The sequence below is a fragment of the Boleophthalmus pectinirostris genome, unplaced genomic scaffold (assembly GCF_026225935.1).
Source record: "Boleophthalmus pectinirostris isolate CB_2022bp ecotype Guang Dong unplaced genomic scaffold, ASM2622593v1 HiC_scaffold_6, whole genome shotgun sequence".
Taxonomy (NCBI): Eukaryota; Metazoa; Chordata; class Actinopteri; order Gobiiformes; family Gobiidae; genus Boleophthalmus; species Boleophthalmus pectinirostris.
In genome coordinates, this window is record NW_026571447.1 from 30,464,090 (window position 1) to 30,478,849 (window position 14,760).

Sequence of the window (14,760 nt, forward strand, 5' to 3'; positions counted from 1 at the left end):
TTTTTAATTCTATGCTTAAAAGACAGTTTTCTCTTCCCATACACCTGTCAGCCTCAGCAACAGACTACTCTCAGTGACAGGTGGATTCAAACAATTACAAAGTGTATTAGTTACCTCTACAAAGCTATATAAGTTTGTTTTATCTCTCTTTAATGCATCTAAACTATAGCATCTGACAATTATGTTTAATCTGCAGGCCTCAGCTTTATGTCAGCTGCTCTACAGGCCCATCCAGTCACTTCTGCTAACAGGGTTAAAATGCCAAGGCAACAATAGCGCTGCATACCAGCGCACCTCGGTATGTGGTTGTTTTCTGTCTAATGCTTTTCACATCTGTTCTGTGACACAGGATAACTCACCACATGCTCACAGAGACATCATTTTGAATTTTTGAAAAAAACTCCTCCACCTTCACTAGAATCATTTAGGATGTTTTCAGATCTGGAATTGGCAAAATGTAACTGCTTCATGACATCACAAGATGGAACAGATGCAGGCAGACTAATAATAAAGAGTTACTTAAAGAAACAAAACACGACTCCTTAACCTTCTCTCCATGTAGATAAGTAAGTTTAATTCCATACTGTAGTACAGAACATTCCAGACAAAGAACTGATGAACATCTCCTGAAAAGTTACATAATTTATGATGTAAGATTTTTCCAATTGTATTCCAGCAGTAATATTTGTAAATTCTCAACGACAGAATTCACAAAAAAGAATAGCAGGCCTACTTACTATAAAAGTTACACTTAGACTTACTTAAACAAGCTTTATTGGTCCACAAGGGAAATTATTTGGACACAGTAGTTCACACATCACAACATGATGTAATAACAAAGAGAAAAAATATAAATAGTAATACTAAATTCTAAATAAGTAGCAAAAAAGAGCAAGAGACAGGTGTCAAATAAGTCATAATTATGTTAGATAGCCTAGTATTTCCTGTTTAAATATTACAGAACATTTCACACAGGTAGGTCTACTTACTTACATTTATTCCCTCCGTAAAAGTTACACAACACATCTTTAATGTTTGTCTGTCACACTGTTAGATAGCCTTGTATTTCCTGTTTAAATATTCCAGAATTTACATGTAAATTTCACACAAAAAAGAATAGTAGGCCTACTTACTTATATTTATTCCTTCCATAAAAGTTACACAACACATCTTAAAATGTTTTTGTCTGCCACACTGTCAGATAGCCTAGTATTTTCAATTCAGATATGTCAGAATTTATATGCACATTTTCAGACAGACAGAATTTGCTCAAATATATTCACATCAGATCCATTTGTCCTTTTTATACTTTATTTTAATAGATATGTTATTGATATGTTATATACTAGCAGATGAAAGCATTATTGTCCCTCTCCCTATGTGTCCCTCCCATAGAACTGTTTTTATTAGTTTTATTATTAGTTTTATGAGTTATATTATTAGTTTTTATTACAGGTGCATGTGTCCCTCCTGACCAGCAGAGGGCGCAGTCTTCAACGGGACCAGTCACAGCGCGTCCTCTGCAAAACCAAGCGAAGGGGCGGGGGAGAGTTGGAGCCAAATTTTACAGAAAAGTGCCTCGATGTTTGTGCACGAAGATTTTTGGACTTAAAACATTATAGGATTTACAATTTGAACATCGGGGAAGGTAAGCACACAAGCACGATTTGGCACGCACTCTGAGCTAGTTAGGAAATTGTTTTGAGCTCGCATTTGGTGCTGCATCTGTTGCTTGCAGTGCTACGCTGTTAGCATCTGTAAAAGTACTCCAACATTCAAAACTCAAGCTTAAAGTGTCACAAGTGGCGATTAATCATTGAATATATATTTACTGCACGTATTTCGGTTCATAGATGAGCTCATATAGACTACATATTGTTTTGTGTGTGTTGTTTACAAGTTGCATGTTTACATTTGTTGAATTGCACGCTTTGTTTTTGTTGTTGTTTTTGTTGTGGTAGAAATGGTTAGAGAAAGTGGGTAAAACTTGTACTGAAGTAAAGTACTATTACATCAAACAACCTCCAACTCACAACCTACAAACTTTAGTGATCGAATAAATGACTACAGTAAGTGTAATTCAAAGAGTAACATTTATAATTATAAGTTGATGTAATTGGTCAGACTCAGAATATGCCACTTTTACAAAAAAAAAATAGGAAAAAAATTTATCTGAACTTTGTGTCACATTGTGCTGAAAGAAACAAAAATATACAAATAATTTAATATCGCCATTAAACTTTTATAACTTGTAAACTTACAGAAAGAAGTGTAACCAAAACCCCCTAATTAAGTAAGAGTAATGTTACAGTGTAAGAAAAAAAATACAATAACAGTGTAAGTGTCTGAGAAGAGAAGTACTATTTTATTAAAAGGTAACTTAAGTAAATGTAATTAATTTCCACCCATTCCTCTTGTCAGACACTTAAACTCCCACTTGTGTATTTTTCCATGGATCTATAGTAATAACTTAATAAGCTCTTATACTTTAATTGTTTTTTTCGTACCATCAACATACATGTTAATACTGTCTTCCTGAGAGAAATAATGAATTCTGTTATGTATGTAGTAAATGTGTTATTAGCCCACTCTCAGATGTCTAGCTGCACTGTTGACCAAAATAGTTTTTTTAATGACTTACTTGATTTTACATCACATTGAAACATATTTGCAGGTGCAGCCATGGATTCAAATGAAGAGCAGAACAACAACACTGCAAATGGGACAGCTCAGCAGAACAGTGGGACGTCTCGCACTGCTCAGATCGCCCACATGTCTCTGTACGAGAGGCAGGCCGTACAGGTGAGCTCTTCAGTGATACAAAAAGAGATTATGTTTTTATGAATCTCAAATGATAAATTTACATCTACTGTTGGACTGCCGTAGAATTACTTGAACATTGGTGTTGGTTGAAGACAAAAATGAGACATTTCATACACTTATCCCTATCTTAAGTGTGAAAATGTATGTATGTATTTATTTGGCAGGAACAATTTTAATAGCTGTTAACACACACTGTCCCAATCAAACAAAGGCTAATATTCACTCATAGCTTCCCACTTTGTTTATCAGTGTAACGTTTTATGCATTTTATGTTGCTTTAGGCTCTCCAGGCTCTCCAGAGACAGCCCAATGCCGCTCAGTATTTTCAGCAGCTCATGCTCCAGCAGCAGATCAGCAGTGCCCAGCTGCAAAACCTGGCAGCCGTTCAACAGGTGACCACCATCTGAAACTCTTATAATAATTTTTACATTTAACGGTGATTTAAAGTGACTAAATCCTGGATGTTATGTCTTTAAACAGGCTACACTTGCTGCAAGTCGGCAGTCCAATACTCCGAGCAATAGCGGCTCACAGACTGCATCAACAGTAATGATTTTATCACACTGCATGTTTTAGTTTGGCTTGTCACAATATGAACTTTGTGCAATTGTGGGCTGCGTCCACAATTGCACAAATACCACGTTAAAATTGGGTTTATATATAGGGACTAAACAAGGACTAAACCCCGGCTACATTGGAATTAAATTAAGCTCAAATCAGGACTTATCAATTACACATCTGAATGCACCCTATATAGGCTCCAATATAGGTATAAATATAGGTATAATAATATTGGTCGATCTTTAATATTTGTGTTATGGAAGGTTGAATAATTAGCATCTACAACTTATTTATATTCCTTGTGTGTAGTGTCTTGCCCTCTGGCCTCTGAAAGTTATGAAAAGCAGTTCAGAATAACTTTGGATCTCTGGAACTGTTTAAAATGAACTACTTCTGTTTTTTACCTTTATGAAAACTAAAAATTTCAGGCACAGCTCCTTTTAATGTGATTGTTATTGTGATATTTTCTGTAGCAATGTATCACACTTCTAAATCTGTTACTGTGACAGGCCTGGTTTAATTAATGATTCTGATTTAAACTTGTATTGTAATGTATTTTTGAAGGTGAACCTCAGCACCACTTCAGCCGGAGGGACCACCCCACGCCCCCACGGCCCCCCCACCTCCGCCACAACCACAGCCCTGAATCAGTCTGTGCTCATCGGGGGCAACTCCGCAGGCCAAGGACAGATGTATTTGAGAGTATGTTTTAATACTAAGTTTTATTGGACAGGACAGATGTAAGCGTGAAATGTGAGTGAAGAGTGTGGAGAGTCTACTGTAATTGAGTACAATTTTTTTTACTTGGAAGCATCTTGAAAAACATGGAGAGAAGTTGAATACCATATTGTGGAATATTTGAGGCAAAAAAATGACATCTATGCAGACAAGCACATGATTGTCCAGCCACTAGAAAGTTACATAGTGTACTTTTAACCTCTAATGGAAGAATTTTTTTATTATACTATCAGTTATAAGATACTGTCAATTTGTATAACTGATTTAAGCAATAATTGATTCCTTGAAAATATTTAATCAGGTGCTTTTCCTAGTGTTCGAATAATGTTGTCCATGTGTCTTGTCCTAGGTGAACCGGTCCCTCCGCGCTCCTCTGGCCTCTCAGTTAATCTTTATGCCCGGAGGAACAGCCACCGCGACTGTAGCAACAGTGACTCAGGCTCAGCCCCAGCAGCCACACGAAGCTGCTCCTGCAACCGGAGGAAACCAGACAGACAATAACCAGGTCTGAACACTATATGTATTTATTCATACATTTGATTTTTGCTAATAGTAAGTGTTATAAGTGTTGTAGCTGTCAGCACCTTTTCTAGACCAGTGTTTCCCACCCAGGGGAACAGGGCGCTCTCAGCTAGGGCTACTTGAAATAGTTTGAAATGGAATAATATTTGAAGAAACTCTTGGAATGTGAGACAAAGTTTAGGGTGGAAGAGATATAACTTGTAAAACATTATAGTTATTGGTAAAAAAGAAGCTTTTTAGGGCTATAATCCTTTTAGTTGATTACTGTAATCAGTCAATGATGTCCTAATTTAGCTGTATGTCAAATCATCCCGGTGTGCATTGGCCTCAATTTGGCCAAATATAATTATATGGGACAGCAGAAAGGAGAAGTGAGTGAGTTAGCTGAAGATGTATTTTTGGTATTTCTATGTAAAAGGGCAGATTAAACTCATTATTCCCAATTTTAATCTGTCTCTATAAAAACATTGTTTCCTAGTACCATAGCATGAACTCCTGTACAGGTGCAGTCTTGTGAGCGCAATTTGAGTCAGATACATCAAAATACCTAATAGATTTGAGAGCTTTTGCCATGCCCCCTTTTTAGTTGACTAATCAACCGGCAAAACATGTTTTTAGGCGACTACAGCCCTTCAGATTTAGCTCTGTTACTAAATCAAAATGGCATAATGAGAATAAAATTTTGTAATTTTGAGGAAAACTTCTGAATATCTGTATTTTTTTAAATCAAGAATGTGTATTTTGTGGTTTAAGTTTAAGGTCAAATGTTTAAGGTACAATAAAAATAATAGTTTGACTAGTACAGCACTTTTATATAGTACCTTGTCATATTTGATTGTCTGTAGTAAATAAAAATGTATTTTCAGGTCCAAAACCTCGCTCTCCACCACTCATCCACTCCACGAACATTAGCCGTCAAATCTGAGCTTCCAGAGAGGAAAGACTGCTTCAACCAGCAGAACTTTGGGCAGCCTCAACAGCAACAAGTTCAACCCCAACAACAGGCAACCAAACCATTTAACCAACAACCAAATATTTCTGTCAAAACTGGAAACGCAGCGGCCATGACGGTGACTCCAGCAGCATCAGTAGCCCCCTCTCCCTCCTCCTCCGCTCTCCCTCTCTCTCAGCTCCTCCTCTCCTCTTCTTCTACCCCAGTTATTTTAGTCCCTACGTCCAATGTTACTACCTCTTCACAAGGTTACCCCATTGCTTCAGTAACCCCCAAACCCAATATGAACACCCAAACTCTAGTAGTTCAACCTTTGCAGCAAGCGAATACCACTTCCGATAAAGTTCCGGTGCCTATACAACCTAAAACCCCTCAAGGTCATCGTTTGCCCGTGCAGTTGCCCCCTCCACGACTGCCCACGCCCATCCTACCTGCCCCTCCCTCCAGCGGGGGCTCCACAGGGGGGCAGAGCGTGCCTCATGTCCCGGTGCAGTTGGTGGGGGCCCGGCAGAACACAGGAGGAGGGGCCCAGGCAGTGGCTTTAGCACAAGTGAGAAGTAACGCAGTCCAAGAGCAGACAGCAGGGACGGTCGGTGTCTCCAACAACAATGGGACAAATATGGTGAGAATAATCGGGGTGTACATCGTTTACTGCAAATGAATAAGAAAATCTATCTGGTTAAAATGAAATCTAAATATTAATCTTGCCTACAGTGCCAAAAAGCTAAAAAGCTTGGCCAAAATGTAAGATGTAAACATTTAAATCTATCAGAAAATGACTTAAAAGTAGTGAAATTATCTGTCCATGCAGCAAGATAAATTTTCTTGACAAGTTATCTTAAAATAAACTTCCTCTAAACTAGAATGAAGCAGTCTCAGAACCAGTAAGTAGATAATAAATCTGAAAACAAGATTAATAACCTGATATATGTCTTAAAATCTTGGCCAGATCAGAGAAGTTTGCAGTGTGTAATGTTCCACAGTATGTTATTCAACTTATCTATGTCCATGGAGACGAGCACAAGGCCAAGTTAGAGATCAGGTATGTGTACAGGCGAGTCAGCTCACAGAATAATTTATTTTATTAGCTATAAAATCACTTGTAATGCAATATGTTCAATGCCATGTACAGAAGTTAAACAGTGCAGCTTTAATTGTTGCCAAAGGGGTAGGAGTAGGGCTGCTCGATTATGGAAAAAATCATTATCACGGTCAGTATTGTAATCACGGTTATTCAAATGATTATTTTTTTAGTTACTCAATGCATTTATTGAGCATTTCTCTCAAAAAAAGCACTTTGTTATTGATAATTTATGTAAAACTTTCAAATTGAAAATAAATGTAGGCTACAAGTAGAGCAGTTTTGCGATGTATAAAACATAAAATGAATAAAATATACTTTGAATGTGAAATAAGACAAATATATCCAAAATAAACTATAAATACAGCTGTTCTACAATCTCTATATTTAAAAAAGAAAATAAATATAAACTTTGATAAGCTTGTTTCAGCTCGATTATATGAGTTTGGAGATTGTTTGACACACAAATCGAAATTGCGATCAAAATTTAATTAATTGCACAGACTTAGGTAGGAGTTTCTTTAACACTAAGGCATCTTGAAACCAGTAAGACATATAATAAAACATATTTACTCAACTTAATATTCAAAATTCAAGTAATTTGTATCCATGTAGTGGCTCTTTTTGCAGTGTTGTAATTATTCAATCTCTGATCTTGTTTTCAGACTAAACCTGTAGTTGGATCTTTGAAGAGGAAGTCAGACTGCGACGCTCCCACTGACATCAACACGTCTGAACCTCTCGACTCTTTGAAAGACGCCGCTCCTCCTCTGTCTCCTGCTCCAAAGGACTCAGGTATAACTACAAGAGTTAGACGTTTATGTTTAGTAGGGGTAGGCAAAATAGGAAAAAAAATCACTTTGCATATCTCTTTGTCACAATTTTATATGTATATTTTTTGTTGGTGAACTTTAAATTTCTCTGTCTCCTTTGACACATTTTAATCAGGTGGCAGATTCTTCACCAGAAAAGTAACATAGGACATCTTTAACTTATCCAGATATTAGTTTTTGCAGTGCAGGGTCAGACCACAGTTCAGCTTCTCGTCATATCAGCAAACCCGAATGTTTATCTGTACAAAACTGATTAGACGTTTCCTGTTTCCTCTAGCGCCCCCTGCTGTTGCTGCCTTTTCATCTCCTCCGACTCTGTCCCTCCCTCCTCCTCTGTCCAGAGTGGGACTGGGGGATAAAGAGCGTCCTCCTCTTCCTCAGGCTGTGGTCAAACCTCAGGTCCTCACTCATCTCATCGAGGGCTTTGTGATCCAGGAGGGAGCTGAACCGTTCCCTGTAAGTAACTCAGGATTTTCAATTTTAAAACACTTTATTCACGTTTTACTAGTTGATGTTTCCATACACACCGTAACTTTTCTGTTGGATGGTCCTGCTTGTCTCCATAGAGTTATTGTTCCATCGCCTATAATGTTCCGCAATATGGTTTTAAAGACAGACAGACATACTTTATTAGTCCAGAGGGAAATTGAAGTTTTCCACTGTGCGTCCCGTCCCGCCTTTGTGTCTCAGTCTAAGCTCTCAGGTCAGTTTAACAGGAGGACTGGTCAGGGAGGGTCAGCAGATCCTGTTTCAGCGCAGTTTGAGGAAGAGGAAGAGACAAAAGTGTCCCTCCTCTGTGTCCTGCAGCATCACAGCAGAGTCCAGGGAGAATCAGGTGAACACAACAGGAAAGGCCTCGCTCTTACTCTGCTCTGGAGTTTCAGTTAGTGATGAAATTGTCCATTCCCTCCAAGTGTTTTCTCTGGAAGATCTTCTGCCACATTTGTTGCCACATATGGTGTAAAAAGCCTGTAGCATCTCAAATGTCCATAGATGACCACTTAACTAGCCTCTTGCACAGTCTCCATGGATATGAGAAAAACAAACATTTCACACAATCCAAAAATCCCTTGTGTTCAGTCCATCAAAGTTTTTCCTCTGAAGAACTTTTGCCATATTTTGCTGCCACATATGGTTTAAAAAACCTTTAGCAACTCAAATGACCGTAGCTCCTTCACTAGCTCCTGAGCTAGCCTCTAGCGTGGTCTCCATGGATACGGGAAAAACAAACAGCTCATTTCACAAAATCCAACATTCCCTCACTTTAAACTGCACATGCTGCACTTCTTAGTTGGTTAAAATCCCATGACAGGATATTAAAAACTGAGCTCAAAAAACAAAAACTTTCAAAATCTGCTCAGTTTGTGAGCCAGATAGCAACAAATGCAGCCAACCACTGCGTTGCCATGAAACCGATAATTTTAAACCAATAAACATTAAACCAATAAACATTAAACCAATCTATCATGCGGTTATTCCATTACAGGTCTTTTTATTGCTGCAAAAATAGCTTGAAAAACATCCAGTCTTACTTGGAGCAGGGATGTTTTACCACAGATCTGACCTGTAACTTGGCCTGTGGGTGTCACCTGCTTGTCGACAGGCATGTGGCTGACTTTGCAGGAGAAACATTCCATAGTGCAGCTTTTAAAGGCCCTGCCGTATGAAACAGATGTTAATCCTAAAACATCAGTATTTTGATAGTTAAAACACTAATCCTGCCATGTAGTGATTCTCACCTGCACCTCAGTGTTAAAATATGAACCACTTACGATGTTATGACATGTGAATGAGTTCTTACCCACATTTTACTCAAACGTGTTGTTACAGGTCGCTGGACTCCTTAAAGACCGAGACTTCTCCCTCATGGCTCTGTCAGAGAACGGACCAGCGTGTGAGTTTGAAAATACCTGAATACATTTTTACTTTTTATTTTGATCTGTAAAATTAAAGTAATATAATTGTGTCTAAAACTATTTATACAAGTATTATTTGGTGTTTTAGTGCTGAAGTGTGAATATTGTGGAAACCTCGCTCCTGCCAGCCAGTTCAGAGGCTCCAAGAGATTCTGTTCAAATACGTGCGCCAAGAGGTACAGGCTGCTTATGTGTACTTTTTTGTGTTTTGTTTGTGTTTGTTTGTTGTTATTTTACATGTATTTGATTTTATCCTGGAGTGGTCCAGTATGCACTATTTTCTTTTTCTGTGTGTGGCCAGTGTTGATTTCAATATTTTAAAATGTATAGTAATGCCAACAAATTGATCTTTAGTGAATGTGTGAAGTGACTTTACTACAACTTTTCATTTTTATAAACTAAAATGGTACTTTTTATGGTGATTGTGTAGGTTCCTCTTTAGCTTCTTTGCTTGTTTATTTCCATTAGAAAAAAAGATGAGAAAAATATAGGGCTGACAAAAACAAAAATTGTGTACATAACTTATGATTGACAAAAAGTGTGCAAAGAAGGGCTGCCAAAACATGTGAAATTCCTTTACAGTTAATTCAGTAAAGCTATATCTCACGTAAACATTGATTGCATGTTTTTTATTGCTGCAGGTATAATGTGAGCTGCAGTCAGCATTTCAGGATCAGCCGAGGGAGGAGTGGAGCAGGACTGACACCAGAGGGCGCCAGACGCAGAGGAGCCTCACGCCGCAGCGTCTCTGATACCAGAGCCAACAAAGTCCCAAACAGACACCTGCCCATCAAGGTACGACCCAAACACGTGACCTCCATCCATCTGAGGGAATGAACAGGGTCTAAGGCTACGTTTATATGATTACGGTCTGAACAGAAGACGCAAAAGTGGCATTGCGTCTTAACATTTTATTCTGCATTTAGACAAGTGTTTTTGGGAGGAAATCTGCGTGCATACGGTGACGTAAAAGTGTGGAATTTGATTGGGTATGCATGCCAGGCGGCTAGGTGGTGACACTAGGTGTTGATGTATGTGATGTAAACTCGTACGCGACGTGAGCAGATCTGTCCAGAGTTTTGCGTCTTGGGCAGTGGAGACGGAAACGCTACAGCGAAGCATATTCAACTTTTCCACTCTGGAGGATGGTTTCAGATTTTTGAGTTTTTAAGCCCCAAAAACGCGTCACCGTCTAAACGAAAGGCACTTCCGATAAAATATTTTGTTGTTTTTACCTGCAAACATTCTCATGTAAACAGGCCCTAATCTCCGGGTAAATTTACTGCAGAAGTGGGCCTACAAGCAAAGTCTGGGAAGCTCTGGGAAGTTTTATTTTGGTTTTTGAGTTAATTAAATTCCCTTTATGGGTGGAATTTTGAGTAAATTTTATGATTGAATCCATGGATTTCGGAAATTAACACCAACAATTCAAAACAAAATATCTTATGAATGTTGAAAAGGGCTTAAAATGGCATCTATAAACAGGATTCCGAACCCCATGAATAAATAAATTGTTTATTGCTATGAAATCCAAAAACTTTGAAATGTAAGTGATGAGGCTTTGTATGTTGCAAATTCTGAAGAAAATTTTGGCATATTTTAGCAAAGGCTTTAATTTATAACACAAACTTTACCCAACAGTTCAGTTAAGGTCTTTGATTCTCAGCTCTTTTCATCTTCTTCTTCTTCGTGTTTTTTGAAGAAACAAAAGTAGAATATCTAATCTTTTTCTTTATGTTTAGTGTCATTCAGAGTCGAGTCACTCTGAGGAGGTGTCCAGTGACGGAGAGGACGACTCTGCCTCTCTATCTGCCACCTCATCGCGCTCCGGCTCCAGAGCTGAGGCCCCACAGTCCGACTGCTCTGCCCCGGGGTCAGTGCCTCTGGACGGGGGAAGCTTTCTGTCCTCCACCCCGGCGCAGTGGAGCGTGGAGGAGGTCTGCCGCTTCATCTCCTCTCTACAAGGTCAGTGATTGTTTGCAGATTGTTTGAGAGCACAAGACTTTTTTTCAAGGTCATTTTTCACAACTTTTCACAACATTTTTCACGTTTCCCAGTTGGTGTCCATTCGTCTGATGGGGAAAAGCTGGATTGCAAAAAATTATTTCACAACAATTCTTAAACCTGATCAATTACGCAATATTACTGACAAGATCGTTTTATATTTATTAAGCCATAAATTCGGCATATTCAACTTTTTTGGATGTGGGTCTGCCTCTTGCTTGTCTAAGGCTACGTTCAGACTGCAGGGCTTAATGCTCAATTTGAATTTTTTTGTGAAATCCGATTTTTGGGGGGAGGTTGTTCACATTTTCAGTTAAATGCAACTTGTGTGTGATCTCCAGTGTGAACTTTAAACGCCCCAAAAGTGTCCCGCATGTGCATTAGAGGACACGATGACGTCACACACAGCGAGCGCGCTCAGTGTTTACTGAAGTCGCCTAAACACTGGGTTTGTCTCCCAAATTACGGTCCAGTTCTTTGTAAAATGAACAGGTTACTTGTCCACAGCCGCTTCATTTGTTTGAGTCTTTAGCCTCCTTGTATTTGGCTCGCAGGCTCTTTGATTTTCGTTGACACTATATCCAGGATCGCCTGTAGCCACGCTCGAATAATTTTTTGTCAATCATTTCAAACATCGCCTGGTTCCGATAAGATCCCTCCAATTTGGTGTGAATACAGCGATCCCCCCAAATATTAATTAACTCTCTAACATTGCTTTCCCTCCATTGATGAGACTCCAAGCCTGACGTGTAGGTGGGATGAATGTGACCTGGCCGTTCAGACTGTCACATGTCAAAAAATCAGATATGTATTGGTTTTAGGAGCACATATCCAAGTGGCCTAGGTCGCATTTGAAAAAATCTGAGCTGTGTCGTTCGGACTGTCATTAAAAGATCAGATACAGGTCACATAGGGGTGAAAAAAATCAAATTTGAGTCACTTCAGGCTGTAGTCTGAACATAGCTTAAGTCTTTGGTGCACATGAACATTGAACATTTTACACAAAACAAACTACTTAATGTCAGATTTTAGCTGAGAAATTTTTAAATGAATGGGATTCCTGCTTAACCACAAACCCCAGGACGGAATAAAGTCAATATAATGTTACTATTCATTCAGTCATGACTTAAAGCTTTAATTCTTATGACCTTTTTTGTTTGTTTTCCCACAGGCTGTGAGGAACTGGCTGCTCAGTTTTTGTCCCAGGAGATTGACGGTCAGGCTCTGCTGCTGCTGCGGGAGGACCACCTCATCTCCACCATGAACATAAAACTGGGACCAGCGCTCAAGATCTGTGCCTCCATCAACAGCCTGCGCGAGTAACCCAGACCGCAACATGAACCACAACATATCATTTAAGGAGTGTTGAATGTACAAGTTTACTTTTATCACTGCAAAAACTAATATCTGCATTAGAGTTAAATGACTTCAATCCCCCCCAAAAAATGCCCCAAACATATTTATTTAGTTATAGACAAAACAATCACAACTGAACCTTTGTTGCCTTAACCTGCTCTGTAATGATGCCTGAAGGTGCTGGAGTTTAGGTAGTGAGGATTCAGATCAGAGAGAAGCTTTTTTAGGTTGATTTCTTGATGGTTTTAGTTGTAGGACCTGGCAACCCGTGTGAGGCTCATTCGGCTTTTATATTAGACAATCGGCTTGAGAACCAAAACACCAAATGCAAAAATCAACAATTGTTATGAGTGAAATCAGTACAGTCGTCCCTCACTATAACGCGGTTCACCTTTCGCAAGCTCTCTGTTTTGCCAATTTTTTTAGTGCAATTTTGTCTGCTTTTTTTTTTTTTTTTTTGAAACTCGTTGTGTTTCTCCTCCTGCGTCTTGATTGGCTAAGGGGCCAAGATCATTGTCAGTCAGTCTCCTCCGTGCCGTGTCTCCTGTACAGTACAGAATGCGTTCATCTTGACAAATTTACATAAATGTTTGATCGCTAGCAGTGTGATTCTGAAGTGTTGTATGTTTGCGAGTTTTCTCCCCTACAAAACCATCAATATCGACGAAACGTTCTGCACCGACAAAGGCTCCTGCGATCACACCCAAAACGCAGAAGAAGATGCAAACCACTGCTCAAAAAGTTGGACTTCAGGACATGATGATGGAAGGGAGAAGTTACGCGGCTGTAGGGCGCCAATGTGGAATAAATTGAGCTTTGGTTTGTTACATAAAAAAGGATGAAAATAACATAAGGACAACAGCAGCAATAAGTTTTAAGAAGGATGCAAAAAGGCTTGTAACTGTCCTGTCTGAGAAAAGTGTATAAAGTGTGTGGTTTTTACAGCCTTAACACATATATAATTATTGTAAAAAATAAGAACGTAACCCCCGCGATAAACGAGGGGCCGCTGTATACAATTTGAACATGTTAACTAAATGATAAAGAAAATTCCCTAAAAGAAAAACTGTACCTTTCTGAAAGTAAAAAGTATATTTATAAATCTTGCACCAGTGGCATTTTGTTGGTTAAATTAACAAAACTATTCAAATTAGTACGTACTCGATAAATGCTGTAAACTATTATCTACTCTGATCAATTCTTAAATTCTGAATTCAAGCCATTTTCACTTGTGTAGATATTCTTTTTTGCAGTGTAGACCCTGAATGTGCAAACTCGTGTTACAAGAAACATAAAAGTATTTTAGAGATTGACTAACTACAGAAAGTATTCAAGTTTACTTTTTAGGTAAAAAACAAAGTCACCTTCTTTATTCACTCAGTGCTTTAACTTGAGCCAATTGATGAAACTTTTGTAAAATGTTTGTAGTCTCAGAGTTTAGCTGTTTTAATCCCGGAGGAACCATAGGACTAGACCTGGTTTTACAATGACAGTAGTTTTTACACTTTTAAAATCTAGTTTTGTACGTCTATGTTTTTTACAAATGTATTTTTCCACTGTTTTACACTAAAGCTCTATGAACTTTAAAGACGCGTTATGGATCATTTCTGGTGAAGGGTCTGCTACCAGTTCTTCTCCATGGAGATGTTACTGCTTTGGTTGGTATGTTCGAGGGTATGGCATTAAACGTAACTGTCTTCAAGTCAAGTCAGATCTGTGGAGAGGCAAGCCAGCTCACATAGTAAGATTTCAGGATTTTCAAGGACAGTTTTTAGCAACAAAACCTATAATTAAATACTTCTAAGCAGAGAAGTTTGAGGCTATAAAATCTTCCTCGAGTCAAGAAGGTGGTGGTGGGTCCTCCTCCAGAAAAAGTACATAGTGCAGCTTTAGCCCGCCTTTACCTGAATGAGGTTCTCTGTGTACTTGTATGCAGTACTGCCAATAAACTTGAACAAACTACAACAGGTTTTG

At 38.7% G+C, this 14,760-nt stretch overlaps 1 protein-coding gene across 1 annotated transcript; it reads left to right on the plus strand.

Moving 5' to 3' along the window:
• Positions 1–41: 41 nt before the first annotated feature.
• On the plus strand, positions 42–14,753 carry phc1 (polyhomeotic homolog 1). Its single transcript, XM_020928004.2, has 15 exons — positions 42–298; positions 1,456–1,648; positions 2,675–2,802; positions 3,105–3,215; positions 3,304–3,369; positions 3,949–4,086; positions 4,472–4,627; positions 5,511–6,218; positions 7,343–7,472; positions 7,788–7,966; positions 9,341–9,404; positions 9,515–9,602; positions 10,068–10,221; positions 11,169–11,391; positions 12,602–14,753. The coding sequence occupies exons 1-15, from the start codon at positions 182–184 to the stop codon at positions 12,751–12,753; spliced, it is 2,607 nt and encodes an 868-aa protein (XP_020783663.2). The 5' UTR covers positions 42–181; the 3' UTR covers positions 12,754–14,753.
• Positions 14,754–14,760: the final 7 nt, after the last annotated feature.

Bases quoted from the DNA above. Each gene is read 5' to 3' on its own strand.
- phc1 (XM_020928004.2), top strand. From the start codon at position 182: ATGTTTAATCTGCAGGCCTCAGCTTTATGTCAGCTGCTCTACAGGCCC. The intron at 299-1,455 runs GTATGTGGTTGT...TTTTTATTACAG, and splicing joins CTGCATACCAGCGCACCTCG to GTGCATGTGTCCCTCCTGAC. The intron at 3,370-3,948 runs GTAATGATTTTA...GTATTTTTGAAG, and splicing joins GCTCACAGACTGCATCAACA to GTGAACCTCAGCACCACTTC.